The sequence below is a fragment of the Octopus sinensis genome, linkage group LG18 (assembly GCF_006345805.1).
Source record: "Octopus sinensis linkage group LG18, ASM634580v1, whole genome shotgun sequence".
Taxonomy (NCBI): Eukaryota; Metazoa; Mollusca; class Cephalopoda; order Octopoda; family Octopodidae; genus Octopus; species Octopus sinensis.
In genome coordinates, this window is record NC_043014.1 from 34,520,324 (window position 1) to 34,541,434 (window position 21,111).

At 36.5% G+C, this 21,111-nt stretch overlaps 1 protein-coding gene across 5 annotated transcripts in view; it reads right to left on the reverse strand.

The window, feature by feature from the left end:
• Window positions 1-6,417: 6,417 nt before the first annotated feature.
• The window catches only part of LOC115221785 (oxidative stress-induced growth inhibitor 2-like), a 100,367-nt gene continuing 85,673 nt past the window's right edge, over window positions 6,418-21,111 (reverse strand). For all 5 annotated transcript variants that reach the window (XM_036510874.1, XM_029792015.2, XM_029792013.2 and 2 more), the window contains 4 exons: window positions 16,996-17,129; window positions 13,265-13,456; window positions 9,334-9,428; window positions 6,418-7,550 (listed from right to left, as the gene is read on the reverse strand). In XM_036510874.1, the coding sequence (XP_036366767.1) occupies window positions 6,545-7,550; window positions 9,334-9,428; window positions 13,265-13,456; window positions 16,996-17,129 (1,427 nt within the window). In that variant the 3' untranslated portion in view covers window positions 6,418-6,544. The remainder of the gene's footprint in view (window positions 7,551-9,333; window positions 9,429-13,264; window positions 13,457-16,995; window positions 17,130-21,111) is intronic.

Genomic DNA, 21,111 nt, shown 5'->3' on the forward strand with positions numbered 1-21,111 from the left:
CTCACCTGTGAAGTACAGGTGCAGGATGAGTTGAAACAATTGTAGTGGATTTGTCATGAATTTCATTCTGTCTCTGATCTAGTTATATAAACTTCATGGACATCAAGGAATCTCTGAAATAATTCTATTAGCATATGCATCCCTACTGTTGTTGACATCAGTTAGCCAAAAACTATGGACAAGCTTTACACAGCATCCTACAAGGTTTCTACCTGAATATAAATTAACTAATTATATATAAGAATATATAGTTATCTTTCTATCTATCTATCTATCTATATATATGTGACCGTGTGTGTATTGTCGGCGATTATTTTTTCCTCCGTCTTCCTTTCCTTGGATCTTTCCTTTTCCTATGTTTCTGACGAAGAGCTCTGCTCAAAATGTTAAATCTTCCTTCTTTCTTTCCTTTCCTGAGCGTCCAATAACACTATACTTGTTCCACGTCCTCGCGTTGTGCTTTCTCTTTGTGTTTTCATGTTTGGATTAACTATATATATATATATATATATATACACAAAGCCACACACTGGGTAAAAGTACATTATCAAAGGAAAAAGAAACAATACAGAAACATAAATCTAATGTCAAATAACAGAAGACTAAATACAGGTAGACAAAAGTTGGTTATATGAAATTCACCAGTTGAGCAGTTTTAAATAAGTAATAAGGACTGCCTTGAATTTTCTTCTCTCTTCTCTTTCCACATATGAATCTTTAGGTATCAACCTATTTTTAGTGGACTACTGTAGACTGTCCAGTTTTCTGCTTAATTATATAACTTATTTATAAATAACTGACTGTCCATTGTTTATTCCGTCTATCTATGGTATTGTTCTATAATTTCAGTAACGACGGAGAGATAGATATATGGACATAAATGACGACTGACTGATGGATAGGGAGTTTGACTGGCTGATAGTTAATAGATAGATACAGGCTGATAGATAAGTAGATATACATATTGACAGATAAATGTCTGGACAAATTGATAGATTAGATATAGGTATTGATGCATAAATATCTCAAAAGATAAATAGATGGATAGATAGATCTATCTATTAATGCAACCATTATAGGAATAAAGATGTTCATATGTATATATTGGGTGTATGTATGTAAGAATATCTACCATCACTTCTGGCATTATCCTTACCACCTGCACTTTTGCTTCTGTTTGTATACATACATATTTATATTTATATATTTTTATACTTGAGGAAACTGGTGGGTGTGTCTTTTTTTGCCGATGCTGTCGCTAAGGACAATTTTATTGATCTTCCTTGCCCTCACATCCTGGATACAGAAAACTTGCCATTGTCACCATTAACACCAGCACCAGCAGCATTACTGCCATCATCTTATGTCCTTTACATTATCACCAATATCACCAGTATCGATAAAGTCTACATCTACCTTATCTGCAGCGTCATCTCCCTCACCATGACTACCATTAACAGCAGCAATTGATCATCATTTTTGCTACTGCTAACACTATCAACTATAATACCATCATCATCATCATAAACACCACTGTTACCATCATCATTACTACTATTATTATCACTACCACCACCACCACCACCACCACCATCATCATCATTACAGCCCTTTCCATTTCTGTGTGCCAATACCACCTTCATCTTTATCCCCACTACTATTACCACTGTGGAAATGTGTGGCTTAGTGGTTAGGGTGTCAGCATCATGATCGTAAGAGTGTGGTTTCAATTCCTGGACCAGGCGACGCATTGTGTTCTTGAGCAAAACACTTCATTTCACGTTGCTCCAGTCCAGTGGTTTTCAACCAGGGTTCCGCCAGTACAGTCCAGGGGTTCCGCAAGAAGTTACAAAACTGCTAAAATCGGCAGTAATTTTTAATTCTCCTGTGCAGATATGTGTGCATAAGACTATTAAATTATTGCACAGGGGTTCCCCGAGCCAGTGGAATGTTTCCTTGGGGTTCTGCTCCAGCAAAAAGTTTGAAAAGCATTGCTCCAGTTCACTCAGCTGTCAAAAATGAGTAACGCTGCGATGGACTGGTGTCCCGTCCAGCTGGGGAACACATACGCCATAGAAACCAGGAAACCAGGCCCATGAGGCTGGATAGGCTTTAAAAGGGCACATTTATTTATTTTACTATTACCACTGTCATATTATTTACCCCCTTGTCCCCGTTTGTCAGTGCAACTTCCTCCAGTTTCTGATGTCTTCATATGAAACAAAACACACAGGACCTGTTACCAATAAAACATATTGAAACTTACAACTAGCACTTTGTGTTCTTTATTTTAAGTTACTTATCCAAGCTCTTCCAAACAATTAACTCTAAGACTTGTGGGTATATGTGTGTGTGTGTGTAGGTATATATATATATATATATATACATATATATATATAATAATCATCATTGTTAACGTCCGTTTTCCATGCTAGCATGGGCTGGACGGTTCGACCGGGGTCTGGGAAGCCAGGAGGCTGCACCAGGCCCAGTCTGATCTGGCAGTGTTTCTACAGCTGGATGCCTTTCCTAACGCCAACCACTCTGTGAGTGTAGTGGGTGCTTTTTACGAGCCACTGGCACAAGTGCCTGGCGAGGCAGGCAACGACCACGATCGGTTGGTGCTTTTTATGTGCCACTGGCACGGAGGCCAGTCGAGGCGGCACTGGCAACAGTCACATTCGGATGGTTCTTTTACATGCTACCGGCACTGGTATCACAACTGCAATTTCCATTGATTTTTTGAAAATTGCATATATATATATATATATATAGACATACATATAGACATACATACAAACATATGTGTATATATTCATGTATACAAGGGGTTACTGAAAAGTTCCTGGCTTTGGATAAAAGAGAATACAAGAGGACCAGTTAATTACGGTTTTATTCAATATACTCCCTTCTCAAATTCACACACTTATTGCAGCAATCCTCCATTTTTTCTAAGCCCTATAAAAGAACTCAGAAGGTTGGACCTTAAACCAGGCCTTTTGTGATATCCGTAAAGCCAGGAACTTTTCAGCATCTGCTCATTTATATATATATGAGTAGAAGCCTATTGTATTATGTATGTATATGTAACAAATAGATTAACTGGGTTAATTACAGGACAATGCAGTTGAGAATAAACAACAAAATGACATCCATTCATCAAAACTGTCTTACAAATTCTCATCTTTGACACAAATGTTTTCATTCTTATCCACACACACACACACATAATTATGTATATATATATATATATATGTATGTATATATATATATCCCTCTCTCTCTCTTTCGGAGAGGCACAAGCACCTACACGCACATATACACACACGGCAGTAACTTCCGCCTACCGAATTCAATCACAAAGCTTCGGTCGACTCGGGGCTATAGTGGAAGACACCTGCCCAAAGTGCCATGCAGTGGGACTGAACCCGAAACCATGTAGTTAGGAAGCAAGCTCCCTAACCACACAGCCATGCCCGCACTTATGTATATATATATAAATTAGAAAAAAATCCACCTTTTATCAATTCAATAATGAAAAATTAAATCATACCATTTAGAAAAACTACATATTATAGAAAGATTAAATATAAGATAAGACATATAACGATGATTAAGTAATGTGCAAAATAATAAATAAAACGTATATCTTTGGTAGAATAATGAGACGTATTTCGTGGCTATATTTACCAAATATATCTACCAAATACATACGTTTTATTTATTATTTTGCACATTACTTAATCATCGTTATATGTTTTATCTTATATTTAATCTTTCTATAATATGTAGTTTTTCTAAATGGTATAATTTAATTTTTTCATTATTGAATTGATAAAAGGTGTTTTTTTTCTAATTTATATATATATATTATATTTTGTGAAATTTGATTTAGTATTTCTAAAGTTTGGAATAATATTCCATCATATTATTATTATATATATATATATATATATATACACACACACACACACAGATTACATATGCAGTGAAGGCGCGTGGCTTAGTGGTTAGGGCATTCAGCTCACGATTGTAAAGTCGTGAGTTCAAATTCCTGGCGACGTGTTGTGCTCTTGAGCAAGACACTCTATTTCACGTTGCTCCAATCCACTCAGCTGGCAAAAATGAGTTGTACTTGTATTTCAAAGGGCCGGTCTTGTCACATTCTGTGTCACACTGAATCTCCCTGAGAACTACGTTAAGGGTACACGTGTCTGTGGATTGCTCAGTCACTTGCATGTTCATTTCACGAGCAAGCTGTTCCATTGATCGTATCAGCTGGGAGCCTCGTCGTCGTAACTGACAGAGTGCTCCTTTATATATGCATGTCATCATCATCATTATTTAATGTCTAATTTCAATGCTAGCATGAGTTGGATGGTTTGACAGCAATATTTGTTTCAACACATGAGTTTACATCAAGAATTTTGCAAAACAAATACATAAACATGTATATGTATGTGTGTGTGTATATATATATATATATATATATATATATATATATATATATATAAAAGATCATGATCATTTTATGTTTGCTTTCTGTACTTGCATGGACTGGAATACATAGATGTTCATTATTTCTTCGTAACATACAATTCAACTGATATATATATATATATACCCTACATATTTGCCAATACAAGTTTTGAATTCATCTCAAATGTTATTTTGGATAATATAAAAAATGTTCTTTTTTATACTTGATAAAATTTATATATATATATTTGCCATGCTGGACCACTGACATCTACAAGTTTTTTTCACTCTCTGTTTATTTTCTTCAATTCTTTTCTGTTGAAGAGCATCGGCTTGAAAGATAAAAGACTTTTTCATTTTTCCCTGAGCATCAAACTAAGAAACTTCCTTGCAGTTCACACACCTGTCTTCGTCTTTTGTTTTTCTATAAATTTCAACTATATATATATATATTATATATATATATATATATAATATATATATATATATTATATATATATATATTATATATATATATTTATCCATGGTGTCCCAAAAGTCACTGATGGATTTCAATTTTTAATAACTTCCTTAACTTTACGAATGAATGCATGAAATTTTGATATAATATAAAGGGCATAATGGAAATTAATATGTACAAATTTTGGAACACCACTACATCATATATGCAAAATGACATCGCTTATATGGCAGCCATTTTTGGCTTTGCATGCCTGTGCTCTTTCCAAAACTTGCACTATACTACCCTCAAGAGTTTCAGACCCTACTTCTCTGATTTCTCTATTGATGTTCTCCTTCAGTTGCACCAGGGTCTCCAGTTTGTTGACGTAAACCCTCTCTTTCAGGTATCCCCTCAAGAAAAATTCTGGGTTAGTCAAGTCTGGGGAATGTGAAGTCCAGTTGACATTGCTGTAGCAGGAGATTATTCTCTTTCCAAAGCACTGCTTTAGCAACTGCATTGTTTCTCTAGTGGTATGAGCAGTTGCCCCATCTTGCTGGAACCATGTGTAAGGTCTACTTTGAATGGGCGGGCAAACAAAGGTCTCAATCATGGATATCTGAAAGAGAATGTTTACATCAACAAACCGGAGATCTTGGTGCAACTGAAGGAGAACATCAATAGAGAAATCAGGTAAGTGGTGTTTGAAACTCTTGAGGGTGTTATGGTGCAAGTTTTGGAAAGAGCATGGGCATGCAAAGCCAAAAATGGTTGCCATTTAAGTGATGTCATTTTTCATATGTGATGTAGTGGTGTTGCAAAATTTGACTAGTGCATGTTAATTTCCATTATATCCTTTATAACTGTATCAAAATTTCATGCATTTATTTATTTGTGAAGTTAAGGAAGTTATTAAATTGAAATCCATCAGTGACTTTTGGGACATCCTGTGTATGTATGTATGTAAGGTAGGAGAGTCCAGTTTGCTGGACATTGTTGTAGAGTGAAAACGAGGCAATTTCTACTATTCTCCTCTGGAAGCCATCTACTCGCAATACCAGAGGGCGCACACTCTCCTACCCTGATGTAATCTCCAGGGATACAGGCATCCAGCAACAGGACCTCCGTAATGCTATGATGGACCGTGAAGTCTGGCGTAGCATGGTAAATTCCATTGTCTCGACCACGGTCAAACAATGATGAATAATGATGATGTATGTATGTATGTATGTGTGTGTATAATATATATATATATATACCCACAATGGCATTAGAAATGGCATCTAGCTGTAGACACCATGCCAAATCAGACTGGATGCTGGTGTAGCTCTCCAGCTTACCAGTTCAGTCAAACTGTGTAACCCATGCCAGCATGGAAAGCAGACACTAAATAATAATGATGACTACGATAATGCACACATACGCATATATATATATATATATATATATATATACAAATGTTCTGAAAAAAAGTTATCAATTTAAAATTGTTCTTTTTGGTCTTTTATTAATAAAAAATTCTTATAAATCATGTTTACTATATTAAAATGTAAACACCATATAAAATGCTTTCTCTGAAAAAAATCTTTTTTTAATATAAAAAAAATTCCTAAATAATTATTATTGTTATTTTCCCTGAGCTTTCATTATTAAATGATTTGTGATCCCTAATGAACCCCCAATTGCAAAACGTACAAAATTATCGCCCATCAATGGTCCCATGGCATACATTCCAGGCTCTTTGATTGCTTCATAAGAAAAAGGGTCCACTTGGATGGGATTATGTTTACTGTCAATAGATTGTTTTTCAATGGTGCCTAGATATTTCCCTTCTTGTGGCAGGAATGCTAAGTTAGGTTTTGCACCAATCAATACAACAGCCAAGGAGGTATTCAGGGTACTTATGTTGCAGCTGTTTTTAAGACACTTTATCAGTACTTTGTTGTCTTTCTGCAGATCTTCAACCTGATGCCTGGAATATGGTTTATAAAGGTCATTCACTTCTTTACCTTTCATAAGAGAGTATACTCTGTGATATTCAGGGTACATGCTTAGAGGTAACTTTTTGAAAACCAGAGATGAATCATTTGGACTGACACGAAATACATGAGCAACAGAGATGTCATTTTCGAGAGCCATCAAAATAGCATCAGCAGCAGATAGGCCAGCACCAACAACAACAACAGGATCAGAGTCACTTGCAATCTCTTTTTTTGTAATCATTTGTTCAAAAGCTTTAAGGGAGTGTACCACATAAGGCAGATTTTCCCCAGTGGTACCTAATCGGTTAGGTAGGTCCGTCGTACCTGTAGCTAAAACTACTGAGTTGCTTTGGAAACAAAAGTCCTCGTGTGGAAAAGGTTCCTGGCCATCACGTCGTTTTGTATCCACTTTATGTCCACGTACTTCCCATAAAAATTTATGGTCTGCTTTAACATTTTGACAGCAAGGCATTGCTTCTCCACTCTCACAATCAATTCCTTCACAAGTGTCCAGAACTTTCTGCACAGAACTAACTAAATAACCATTGCGGAAATTCTTGTAAATGTTCTTTTCTTTTAAAAAATCGCAATAATAGTTGCGGACATCTGCAACTGTTGCACGATTGTCTTTCCTGTTTTTTTCAGACACCCTGAAGAAAGAAAAAATATGAAATCTGATCAGATTTAAAGAACAAACATACATATAAGAGAGTAACACAATGTGTTTAGTTATTACAACTGCTTGATGACAAACAAGAACTATTATGTGAAATCTAGCAAGACATTTTTGATTAATGTAAAGTTTCTAGTTTGACAATAAGGCTGACACTACAATTTCGTTAAAAAAATTAATTAATTTTGATTAGAAGTTGTTATAAGTGAAAAGAAAATTGACGAGCCTTAAAAAGTTATCTCTAAATAATTTTTGTATGTCTAGTGTTCTATGGTTCATACTGAAATTCCATACATAGGAACAAGCTATAAAAGTATTTTGTACTTAGATGAAATTTATAAGGCCAAATTAACAGCCATAAAATATGAATTTTTAAGAACAACATCTTTGACAGGTGTCATTTTACTGGTATTATCTATCAGACAAAAATAAAACGTGGCAAGCTGGCAGAAACATTAGCACACCGGGTGAAATGCTTAGCAGTATTTTGTTTGTCTTTACGTTCTGAGTTCAAATTCTGCTAAAGTCAACTTTGCCTTTCATCCTTTTGGGGTAGATAAATTGACTACCAGTTGCGTACAGGGGTTGATCAAATCGATTGCCCCCCAAAAAAATTTCGGGCCTTGTGCCTAGAGTAGAAAAGATTATCAGACACAGACAAACTTGTCAAAAAAATTAAATTTTCTTTTCCCCTTGTTTTTCTTTTGAAAATTCTAATATCTGAAAAATTGGTTTCAAATTTTGGTACAAGACCAACAATTTTGGGGGAGTGGGGTACGTCAATTACATTGAGCACACCAGTACTTAACTGGTACTTTTTTTTTTATCAACTTCGAAAGGATGAAAGGCAAAGTCAAACTTGGCAGAATTTGAACTCGGAATGTAAAGATGAACGAAGTGCCACTAAGCATTTTACCTGGCATGCTAATGACTGTGTCAGCTCACTGTCTGTACATTTGAAATATATCTGAAGTGATCTGTACACTGTGTAACAAAATTAAAATTTCTTTTGTCTTTGGTCAGTAAGTATTATTTCTTATATGCTTCTATCTAGAAATCAAAGGAAATTACTACTATTCCCTTCAGACTTTGCTTTTGTGGCTTGGTCGTCAATGTTTTGAAACCAACTTAGCTCTATTACGTTTCAGACAGATAGAGTGCTGAGTTGCTGAAGCAGAAATATCGTTATAGTAAATATTCTGCTCAATACCGCAGATTTGCTTGTTAGTTGCTTGCCTTAATCACTTGCGTATGTCTCTTAGTGGCTGACAATATGTGCACCTCATATTGTCATCATCTCTGCTGGTGAGGAGTAGTGGGGGGGGGAGTGTCACAGCCATATGTTGTGAGGGATTCTTTGGAGTTTGAATAAATGTAACAGAAGCAAAGTTTGAAGGAAATATTAGTCATTTTTCATACTTCCTAAGAGGTAAGCAAACAGGAAATAACAGTTGCTACCCAAGGACAAAAATCGTGTTATACAGTGTAATCAATTCATAAACTCCAATCATTGTGTAATAGTGTCAAACAAGGCACATAACTCTGCTTGCTTCAGTTTATTAAACAAAAAGATTCTACTCCTTCTTCACGATTGAGTGATAAACATCCACCAACAAAACAAAGCCGTAATAAAATAAAAACAAATAAAAGATGAGACATATAGCTAAAAAATTTCTCACTCATAGACGTGTGGATCTTATTTTACAATAGTTTAACTGATGTGTCAATGGGGAAACGACAAAGGATTATGAAATACTTACGAGGTTTTCTTTTTGTTTAGCCATTTCTGTAAAGGCAAAGATGGTAGTTCCATCCAGTTACTAATGCTGATAGTCTGTAGGTTTCCATCCATTTGCTGGAGAATGGAAAACAAAAAGATACATTAAGAAATTGCTTGGATAATTAGGGATAGATGCTATATGTGGAAGCACTCCATCGGTTACGATGACGAGGGTTCCGGTTGATCCGAATCAATGGAACAGCCTGCTCGTGAAATTAACGTGTAAGTGGCTGAGCACTCCACAGACACATGTACCCTTAACGTAGTTCTCGGGGATATTCAGCGTGACACAGAGAGTGACAAGGCCGGCCCTTTGAAATACAGGTACAACAGAAACAGGAAGTAAGAGTGAGAGAAAGTTGTGGTGAAAGAGTACAGCAGGGATCACTACCATCCCCTGCCGGAGCCTCGTGGAGCTTTAGGTGTTTTCGCTCAATAAACACTCACAAAGCTCGGTCTGGGAATCGAAACCGCGATCCTATGTCCGCGAGTCCGCTGCCCTAACCACTGGGCCATTGCGCCTCCACAGATGCTATATATGTTGTTGGTTAACCCAAGGTCAGCTGTTATAATAGCAAGATGGAAGTAGTCAAATGAACTTTGTTTGACTGGTGGGATTTTTTCGGTTTGAACGGCAGTTTTTTTTCTAGCAGTGTCATATGAAATTGTCACCCATAATTATGACCCTAGTATCGATCTATTGCATTTCAATCTGTTTTAGGGTTAGGGATAGGGGTGGGGGGAAGGGTATCTTTTTTTCTTTGGAAATGTAAATAAACCCAATCTGTTTCTTAAACAAGGGACATATTCATACGGCACAGAATGTTTTCACCTCAATAGACGTCATTGATTGGTTGAAATGGCAGAAATTGAAGAAAAAAAAACAACAAATATCTTACAAACTATAGAATTTTCTCAATAAAGCCAAGAGAAAAAGATGTTTTATAAACACATTCTACCAGTATACGAAGTTTAAAAGTGTTTAGTTACGTGGAAATGATTTAAAAAAACTGCTGTTCAAACCGAAGAGATCCGACTGGCGTTCTCGTCATGATCATCCACTCCTTTTTCAAACATGGGGTATCTAGGCTACATAAACTAATGTGACATTCCCTTTTTATGATAGTGTAGTGTACTTTGAGGGAGATGTGATTGTTATTTCTAGCAGATCAAACAATTCTGTATAGACCTTTGCAGACTCAGTGGTAGTAGTAGTAGTCGTGGTGGTGATCATGGTGGTAGTGGTGGCCATGATGGATTCAGTGCTAATGGTGGTGTGTTGTTTTTTCTTCTGATCAAAGATGTTCCATTTAACCATTCAGCCTATTATCCTTAGTTAGTATATCAATAGTATTATTGATATCAATAGTATATCAATAGTATTATATATGTATATATATATGACGGGCTTCTTTCAGTTTCCGTCTACCAAATCCACTCACAAGGCTTTGGTCGGCCCGAGGCTATAGTAGAAGACACTCGCCCAAGGTGCCACGCAGTGGGACTGAACCCGGAACCATGCGGTTCGTAAGCAAGCTACTTACCACACAGCCACTGCTACGCCTAAATAAAAACACAAAACAAACTGCCTTCAAATCATCTGCTGAAGTTTATCTACTTTTCTCTGCTCAATTTGCTAAACAGAGAGCAAACTTGGTAAACTAGAGACAAAGTTTCCATTTCTTTATAGTTTTTTTTATCCCTTCACACATTTCTTCTCTTCCTATGACCACATGAATATGTTTTGGATTCATTTCTGTTCACTTTGAAGGACAAAGAAGTGATAAGACATATGGTTATCTTTCTAAATAACCAGCTCTAACTAAAACATAACAGGATAAGTCAGTTACTAACCACATCCTGATCAAATACCTAATAGTTTGCTGTAATTACCCTGCTCCCTATCCTGGTGCTTCATTCACAATATTGCTTCATTTTGCGAGTCTCTATGTCTTATCATTTCATTCAGTGATATCCCTTATCATCTAAATACATCTGTTCAAATTCTCTTTCTAACTTCTTTTCATGATTTTCATTGCTTCTTCTCCCTTCTATACTCTCAATATCTCTCCTCTTTTTTTTTTTTTTCCTGTCTGTCCCTTTCCCTATAAATGCCATATCATCTGATAATCTTACAAACCTGCAATCAACTATCAGAGAACCAGCCTAAGAAACTTGACCTCTGCTGTAGCAGTGAAGGAATGGTAAAGAATGAGCACAGATTAGAAGGGCCTCTGAGTGCTGTGACAATACAGTTAGCCTTGCTGATGCATGATCTCATTTCCACATTTTGCCTAATTTGTTATTAGCACAGAGTTGGCACTTAATAACATCCTGAAGGACAATTTCCTTTGCTTCTAGGAATTTTATTGCGGCTTCCAGTCCATACCAATTCTTTTCCCTAATATGCAAACTACCACACATGTTATTCTTCTTATCCTCTATATATCCAAGCTACTCTCTATATTCCAACTTCACTATTACAAGCTTCTCTTACAGTTTGCTTAACCTGCTAGAAATACCATACTCTTTTACTCCTTTAATCGAGCAACTCGACCCCGGGACTTATTCTTTTGTAAGCCCAGTACTTATTCTATCGGTCTCTTTTGCCGAACCGCTAAGTAACGGGGACATAAACACACCAGCATCGATTGTCAAGCAATGCTAGGGGGACAAACACAGACACACAAAAACATATACATATATATATATATACATATATGCGACAGGCTTCTTTCAGTTTCCGTCTACCAAATCCACTCACAAGGCTTTGGTCGGCCCGGGGCTATAGCAGAAGACACTTGCCCAAGATGCCACGCAGTGGGACTGAACCTGGAACCATGTGGTTGGTTAACAAGCTACTTACCACGTCAAAAAAACCCCCCGAAAAACAAAAAGATACATCTCGATAAAAGATGGGACTGTTACAACTGGAATACCTTTGATTATAGATCTGCTTGATCAAAATTAACCTGAGGCTAAACAAAAATTTTACTAAACCAACACTCACCTCTCTCATTTAGATACCAAAAACAAAGAACTTCAGCGCTCTCTAAGATCATTTTTGTCTCTACACTCTAAACTCTTCCAACCACTAGCAGTTGTTTTAATTACTCCCAATCCAAACAGTGAAGATATCAATTTCAATTCACTTTCCTCCTGAACTCTAAGTATAACAAACCATCTAGCAGGTAATGACTTCATCCATTTTATATTAACAGCCCCTGATAGTAAATGTACTTCAGACTCACACCTTCTAAGATGTCTGAGTGTCCAAAATCATCTTTCAAGGCATGACCCTTCAAATTCTTCACGCAATCAAAACCCATAACCTCAAGTGTGTGTGTGTGTGTGTGTGTATGTGTGTGGGAGAGGGAGAGAGAGACTGAGAAAGAGAGAGAGAGAGAGAGAGAGAGAGAGAGAGAGAGAGAGAGAAAGAGAGTAAGAGAAAGAAAGAGAGAGAGACAGTACATACATACCTATATATATATAAATTTAATGTACAATTTATGGATTTATATAGACCAGTGACATTCACAAAAAAAGCTCCTTTAGTGGATCCGGCTTAGGATTGCCACCGAAATTTAGAAATAGCAGTTACCCTAATTATAATTATACTTATAATTATAAAATGTTTGTATAAGGTTACCAATAATGGTTCTTTTAACATACCAAACTACTTGGTGAAATTATTAATTAATTTTACCCTTTAAATATATATATATATATATATATATATATATATACACACACACATTGATGAATTGCTCTACTAGAGAACTCACTTGTGGAACAACTCAGACAGATTATAAGTAAAAACTTGCAACTGATTTGACCACGTGGGAGTTCACTACATGGCAAATGCTTGTCTCTTCCCATTACCTATGAGGTTCAATAATAATTCAACTAACCTGCCATGAACCACCGGGTGACCATTTTCCTAGAACAAGGTGTGGGATTTCATGCTGTCTGTCATATACCCATGTCAGCAGAGAGGGATTTAGTGCCCCATGATCAGCGTCTGGGTGTAACATATGATCAAATAAAACAGCAACAGGGTTCAGTGAACGTCCTTCAAGTCCTTGGGCCAAATCATATAAATCCTAGAAATGAAAAGAAATAAAAAGATATGTCATATGACCTGTAAACAATAAATGGGTGTTGGATCAAATCTGTATTTAGATACATTGGCATTTCTCTGCTGGGGTTATTTATTTGTTGATATTTAATAGTTTTAAATAAATCACATAGTGCTGCCATGGCTTGAGTGGCAGATAAGCTGAACTGCTAAAGCATTAGACAAAATACTTAGTGACATTTCTTCTAGCTCTTTACATTCTGAGTTCAAATATTGCCAAGGCTGGCTTTGCATTTCAGCCTTTTGGGTTCGATGAAATAAGTACGAGTTAAACACTGGGGGTCAATGTAATCAACTAGCCCCTGCCCACAAAAATTCAGGCCTTGTGCCCATATCATCACCACCGACATTTAATGTCCATTTTCCATGGTGGCATGGGTTGGACAGCTCAACAAAAATTAGCAAAGCAGGGGCCACACCAGGTCCATGAGTCTGCTTTGGCTCGATTTTTATGGATGGATGCCCTTCCTAACACCAAGCACTCGAAAGATTGTACTGGGTGCTTTTTACATGGTACCATCACCAGTGTGCTTTCTATGTGATGCCAGCACCCACACCAATGCTTTTTATGTGGTATCTTCATTTTAGGATCTTAATTCTGTTGTGGCGGGTGCCTAGCAATGTGCCATAATAAAAAGGATTATTATTATTTTAGGAAGAGGACTAGCAGGATCATTTGAGCATTGGACAAAATGCCTTGTGGTATTTAGTTGTAACTTTTTACATTCTTAGTTCAAATCCTACTGAGACCAACCCTGCCTTTTATCCCTCTGGGACAGATAAAATTAAAGTACCACTCAAATATTTGGCTTCGTGTCCATGTGAGAAAAAAAATTATCATCATCGTTAACACAAATATTTTTCATCATTATTGAACAAAACTGGTCTCTTTTTTCCTTTATTTATTTTGAAATGAATTTCCTCAACCAGTTATTTTGTATAAGCTGTACACTTTTGTCAGTGAGAATTTTTCCCACAATGCATTTCAACATAAGTAACCCAGTTATTTTTATTGAAGTCAACTTGGTGTCCAGCATTCAACTTCATTAATAACCAGTTATATGGAAAGTATGACAATTGTCAACTTCTCTTTCTTTCTTGGTGTTGTTCTTGTGAAAATGTGCCAAATTTGGTGTGAAATCCAGCAAACAAAGTACACATACACCATGTTATTAAAAAACAAAAACAAACAAACAAAAACAACTTGTAAAGATAAATTAGTTGTGTAGAGTGGCTTGTGGTAGCCGTGTGTATGTGTGTAGTGGAGATATTCTATCTAATGTGTTGAACCATTGCAAGTATTATAAAATTAACTGATGGCTCAACTAGCCACATGATTTGAACTTTTTGTTGTCGTCACAAAACAAACAACAACAAAAAAATATAAACCTGCTTCCTCACTACCCACTTCTGCCAGACACTATTTTTTTGTTTGTTTTTATATAATGTTATTTGTTATGTGGTTGATTAATAGGTGTCAGACCAAAATGGTGAAAAGATAGAGACAACGCAAGAATACGGGTTAATGAAGCTAACTGGAAGGTAGTTACATTTGGTCTCCGGAAAGTTCTATGGTTAAGTAAATGTGGCTCTGTTAATGCTGCTAACTAAATAATTCGATTATTAAGTACTCCGATGTGAATCATTGTAGCTTCAGATTAATTTACCATGTCTGTGTTGCTTATTTTTAACAGTGTTTTTGTGCAAATTACTACATTGTTTACTGTTTTACAAATTGAGTTAGTTAACACAACATGATGTGGTTAATGGTTAATCTGGAATGCTCACCACACCAAACAAAAAACTGTCCAGTTTTGGAGAAAAAAAAAGCAAACAAACAAAAACTGTTGATTTGTGAAACCTGAAAACTTAATTAAAGGTTTTGGAAGGTACCAGTAAATTTGAGAGCCATACTAGGCCAGCCTAGACCCAATTTGGAAGCTGATCTGATAAGAACCCAATAGAAATGCAGTTAGTGTCAAGAACTAATACATTTTTAAAAACTGTTATTGGTACACATCATAACTGTTCAAAGAAAAAAACTACTAAAATCCAAGAAAGTTTGAAGTTCACTCAGTTGTTAAATTTATTGAAACCTACAAACTCTCTTGGATTTTATTACTGATATAGACAGGCCTTCATCTATTTCTTAGAGTCTTGAGGTTATTCTTAGAGTCCTGGGCTTGTTTTGTAACCACATGGTTTTGGTTTCAGTCCCACTGCATATCAGTTTGGGCAAGTGTCTTCTATACCTTGCAAGTGAATTTAATAGATGCAAACTGTGCAGAAGCCTGTCATATATATATATATATATATATATATATATATATATATATATATATATATATATACTTTATAATTAGGGTTCAGCAAAGATTTGCTTTACCACATACCGAAGTTTAGAAATAGCAGCCAAAGAACCTCAGCTATTTCCACTACTTTAAAAAGGGACTCCGGAAAAAACAAAGTCCCTTTTTAAAGCAGTGGAAATAGCTAAGGTTCTTTGGCTGCTATTTCTAAACTTCGGTATGTGGTAAAGCAAATCTTTGCTGAACCCTAATTATAAAGTATTACTTAAGTTTACCGTGAAATGGTCCTTTTTCATGCCGAATTCTACTTGGTGAAATTATTGATTACTACTTAATTAATTAATTTTACCCTTTGTTATTATTGATAATATATATATATATATATATATATATATATATGGCTGACTCAGGTGATAAACTTAATCTGTTTCCAAGTTCAACATCACCACCTGGCCCTGTAGGTACCGTAAGGAGAGTCCACTACATTGCAAGTATTTGGTCTAAGTCTTTTGTTCGGTGGTACTTCTCCCTCCCTCACTCACTCTCAGCAGCTCCAGAGGCCCAGTGAAGGGTTATGGGTATAACCTTCCTTCTTTCTAGCTTTTACTTGATTTAGTCATTCGATTGCAACCATGCTGGGGCATCACTTTGAAGGGTCTAATCAAGCAGATTGGCCCCAGCATTTATTTTTTAAGCCTGGTACTTATTCTATACGTCTCTTTTGCTGAACCGCTAAGTTATAAGGATATAAACAAACCAACACTGGTTGTCAGGTGGTAGTGGGGGACACGCATAACACAAAGACAGAGATATATTCACACACACACACACTAGGCTTCTTTCATATTCTGTCAACCAAATTCACTCACTAGGCTTTGAATGATTGGGTCTATAACAGAAGACACTTGTCAATGTTTTAGGTTCATTAGAATCAACATCAGTCATGTCCTGGAATCCATATCTAATAGTCTATATTCTATCTTGTACAACTGTGGTCTTGTACGAGTTTGCAAAATCCAGCTTAAAATGTTATGCTGTCATTATGATTATCATTGTTAATTATTGCTAGTTGAAACCACCATCACCACAACTTCATTTTAGATGTTCAATGCAGAGGAAAAACAGTCTCATACTCCTTCTCTCTCATTACTCAACATGAAAGTAAGTATATTAGAGATAACCATCAGATACTTACGGATTCAACAACTGATTTCCCTTTTAAACCTTTGAGTTTTTCTTCTAAGAATGGCACTGAATGAGGCAATCCATTGTAGTAAGGACGGTATCCAGACAGAAGGAAAGATAAACAAATTGCAGAAGGTCCATTTCCTGGAAGAAGAAGAAGAAGAAGGGGAAACTTAGCAAAATAATTTAAAGGCGAGATGACTGAATTATTTAGGTCAGCATTTTATACACATACACACATATGTGTGTGTGTGTGTGTATATATGTATATAAATGTATGTGTATGTATGTATGTATACATACATATATATATATATATATATGCATACATAACATTACACACTCTGGTTTGGCTGTGTTCTTCTATTCACTTTGTAACCACATTGGTTTCAGGTTCCAGGCACTTTGGCAAGTATTTATTTGTTTAAAAAAATTCTTTTTTAATTGTAGCCTCAGAAGAACCAATGCTTTCTATATGGAATTTGAAAGGCAGAAACTGCATGTGTGTGTGTGTGTGTGTGTGTATGTGTGAGAGAGAGAGAGAGAGCTTGCATATGGTACAAGTGTAAGGAATCATTTCATCTATAAGAGTGACAACATCAACACAAAATGACAAACATGGGTAGGAAAATATTTAAAAACATCCAAACAGTAGTGTCCTATTAGAGTTTTAATATTTCATACAGTTCTGTGACCTCAGAGAAATGTTTGTGACAGAAATAACAATAATATCAACCACAACAATAATGTACATTATACTATAATGTTCTGTTTCCATCCCAGTCCAATGATCATTGTTCCATAGTTTTCTATATCCATTCCTGTTCAAAAGTTATTGTTACAAAGTGTTCTAACTCCATCCTAGTTTAATTATTTGGCCTCTAATCAACGTTCAGTAATCATCACACAAGTGCTCCTGCCAATTTGATTAGCAGAAACCTTTATGGTTCTGAGGCAGCAAGTTTGCAGAAACGTAAGCACGCTGGGCGAAATGCTTAGCGGTATTTCGTCTGTCTTTACGTTCTGAGTTCAAATTCTGCCGACTGCTGTCTCCTTATGCTTTCTTGTTGCCAATGGCATTTTTGACTTTCTGTCCATGACCTTTCAAATGACAATTCAGTTCTGTTGCAGATCTGCATGGTTAAGTTGCAAACTACTGTGCACCTGCAACTGGTTAAGCCTGAACATGTTGCCACTTTTCCACTGCCACAGGACTTTCAGAAACTAGAATGACAAACGAGGTTACCATAAAGAGACATCTGAACTTCACTGGACTATAGTGATAAATGCTTGTATGACACAAATACCACTCACCGAGTGTACCTAGTGACAGGCCAAAGTGAGATGACCAGTAATCATGTGAAACCATAGGTTTTACATCAGAGCATCCCTGTCCAAGAAGGATGCTGTGACAACAGCTTGGGGGTCCCTCACTTTTGGTGGTTTTACTGCATACCAACCAATGATATTTCTGTATCCCCACACTCAGACTGTCACCACATATGCTAGTTAACCCATAGTTGGGATCCAGACAGGTACTATTATTCTGGGAACAATAGTGGCTAACATTTGGTTCCACATTCCTCAAAACCCAGGTACTCCCAAATCAGAGCCCCACAACAAGATGCAGCCTGAAGTCATCATTCTATATTCACTTTTCCATGTTTGCACAGGCCGGATGGATTTTCTCCCTCAGAAATGGAGAATAAATAATGAGAGAGATGGGGGATTAAGAAAGAACAGAGAGAGAAAGGTGAAGAAATAGTAGAAGAGTGAGAAAGAGGGGCTAGAAAAGGAGAGATAATAGTGAATGAGAGTAATATAGTTACTATTTCTAGCAAATCAAGCAAGCAGTGTAGAGATTCCCTTCATTAGCTTATGTAGTTAGTCAACTATTGTTAACCTGAAGTCAGTTCTGATTCAGCTGATCTATGATCTTCTCCAATCACATCCAGCCATCTGGTGCAGGGCCTGCCACAAGGTCCCCTTCCAGCCCACAATGTTGAATGAAAGCAAAGCCCTGGTAGGATGACCTAGTAGGAGACAAGTACAGCCTGCGAGTTCATATCTACCAAACCTTACGTCACTAATTAGAGATCACATCATACACTTAGACATGTAATGATTTATTATATTGTGGAGTGAAATGAGGATGTCCGCATATGTTGAGTACTCTCCACAGTGGAAGTAAACAGACTTAGAACAGGACAATCATTGTTCCTCTACTCACAGTGAATGACAGCAAAGTAGACTTAGAGATAATTGTCCTTCTACAATTATCTCTGATGACGTATCTATCCCAACTCAGTGTTTAGGGATAATAGTGATGGTTATCAGTATTTAGCTCCAGGTCAGTCCTGACTGAACAGATCTATGATCAAAGGTATTCCATTCATGACCATCTTTTCTTTTTATATATAAAAGGCTACATTCTCTTTTTTTATAGTAAAACAGTAGAATGTTACTTGGGGGAGATTTGGCTGTTTTTTAAATAGTATTTTCCAAAAAAGATCTGTGACCCCTTATCATCCACCACCTTCTTTAAGCAGCGTCTTCTGGTGTGTACACACACACACACACACACACACAAACATGACAAGATTTACTTGGAAGTTCTAGTACTTTAAATTTGGGTTTCATGACTCAATTGCTTACAGATTCATTTATCATCATCATTATCATAACAAACAAATGAATGCTTTGGAAATGTTTTCTTACATTAACACAGTAACCTAGTTTTCATCGACCCAATTCCCAATCAAATTACATCGACATTCCAGAAACATCTGTTCAAACTCATTGACAACTGTTTCTGTTGACTATGATCCAACTCCAGATGTAGGGAATTGATAGGGACGGGCAGAGGAAAATAATTATTATTCAAACATAAAACTTCTGTCGGAAAAACAGAACATATATTTTCCATACCATACTAAGTTTCTGTTTAATGGTTTAGTCAAAGTCTAAAAGTACCAAGCACCAAGTGACCTCTTTTGCAGAGCTTCCCTAAGTGGTGGGAGGAGATTGTCTTCTGACAGGAGATTGGCTCTGAGTGCCTGCAACAGACTGGATTCTGCTAAAAGTACCAAAGAACCAGGTGGGTGGTGTTAAACCAGGTGATAAATTACGTAAAAGTTTCACAGTAGGTTGCCTTTATTTATCATCACTTACAGGGTAATGGAGCATTCACAGATTTACCTATTCTTAGAAATAGTCTAGAGTTACTATTCTTAGAAGTGCTTTTAAATGTACTCCTTCAACTTTTCCTTTTCCTGGGCAGCATTTCAAACCTTAAAGATCCCTTATATATACACATACTTCACTTAACGCTATTTTCAGAAAACAGGAATAACATATTCGACATAAAGGAGATTTTATCAAACAACTACACTTTATTTATTTACATATTATTATTATCATTATTATTATTATTATACTCTTTTACTTGTTTCAGTCATTTGATTGCGGCCATGCTGGAGCACCGTCTTTTTAATCGAGCAACTCGACCCTGGGACTTATTCTTTTGTAAGCCCAGTACTTATTCTATCGGTCTCTTTTGCCGAACATCTAAGTAACGGGGACATAAACACACCAGCATCGGTTGTCAAGCAATGCTAGGGGGAGAAACACAAACACACACACAACACATATATATATATTAATAATACGACGGCTTCTTTCAGTTTCCGTCTACCAAATCCACTCACAAGGCTTTGGTTGGCCCGAGGCTATAGTAGAAGACACTTGCCCAAGGTGCCACGCAGTGGGACTGAACCCGGAATCATGTGGTTGATAAACAAGCTACTTACCACACAGCTACTCCTGCGCCTATATATATATATTTTTTGCTTGTTTCAGTCACTAGACTGTGACCAAGCTGGGGCACTGCTTTGAAGAATTTTTTGTTGAATGAATCAACCCCAGTACTTAATTGTCTTAAGCCTGGTACTTATCCTATCAACCTATTTTGCCAAACCACTAAGTTATGGGAACGTAAACATACCAACACCAGTTGTCAAGTAGTTGTGAGGGGGGACAGACATAAACAAGGCAGGGACCATAACCATTTTCAGAACATTTGTGACTTGTAGGGGAAGGGGCGATATTATCCTTAAGCTGATGACAT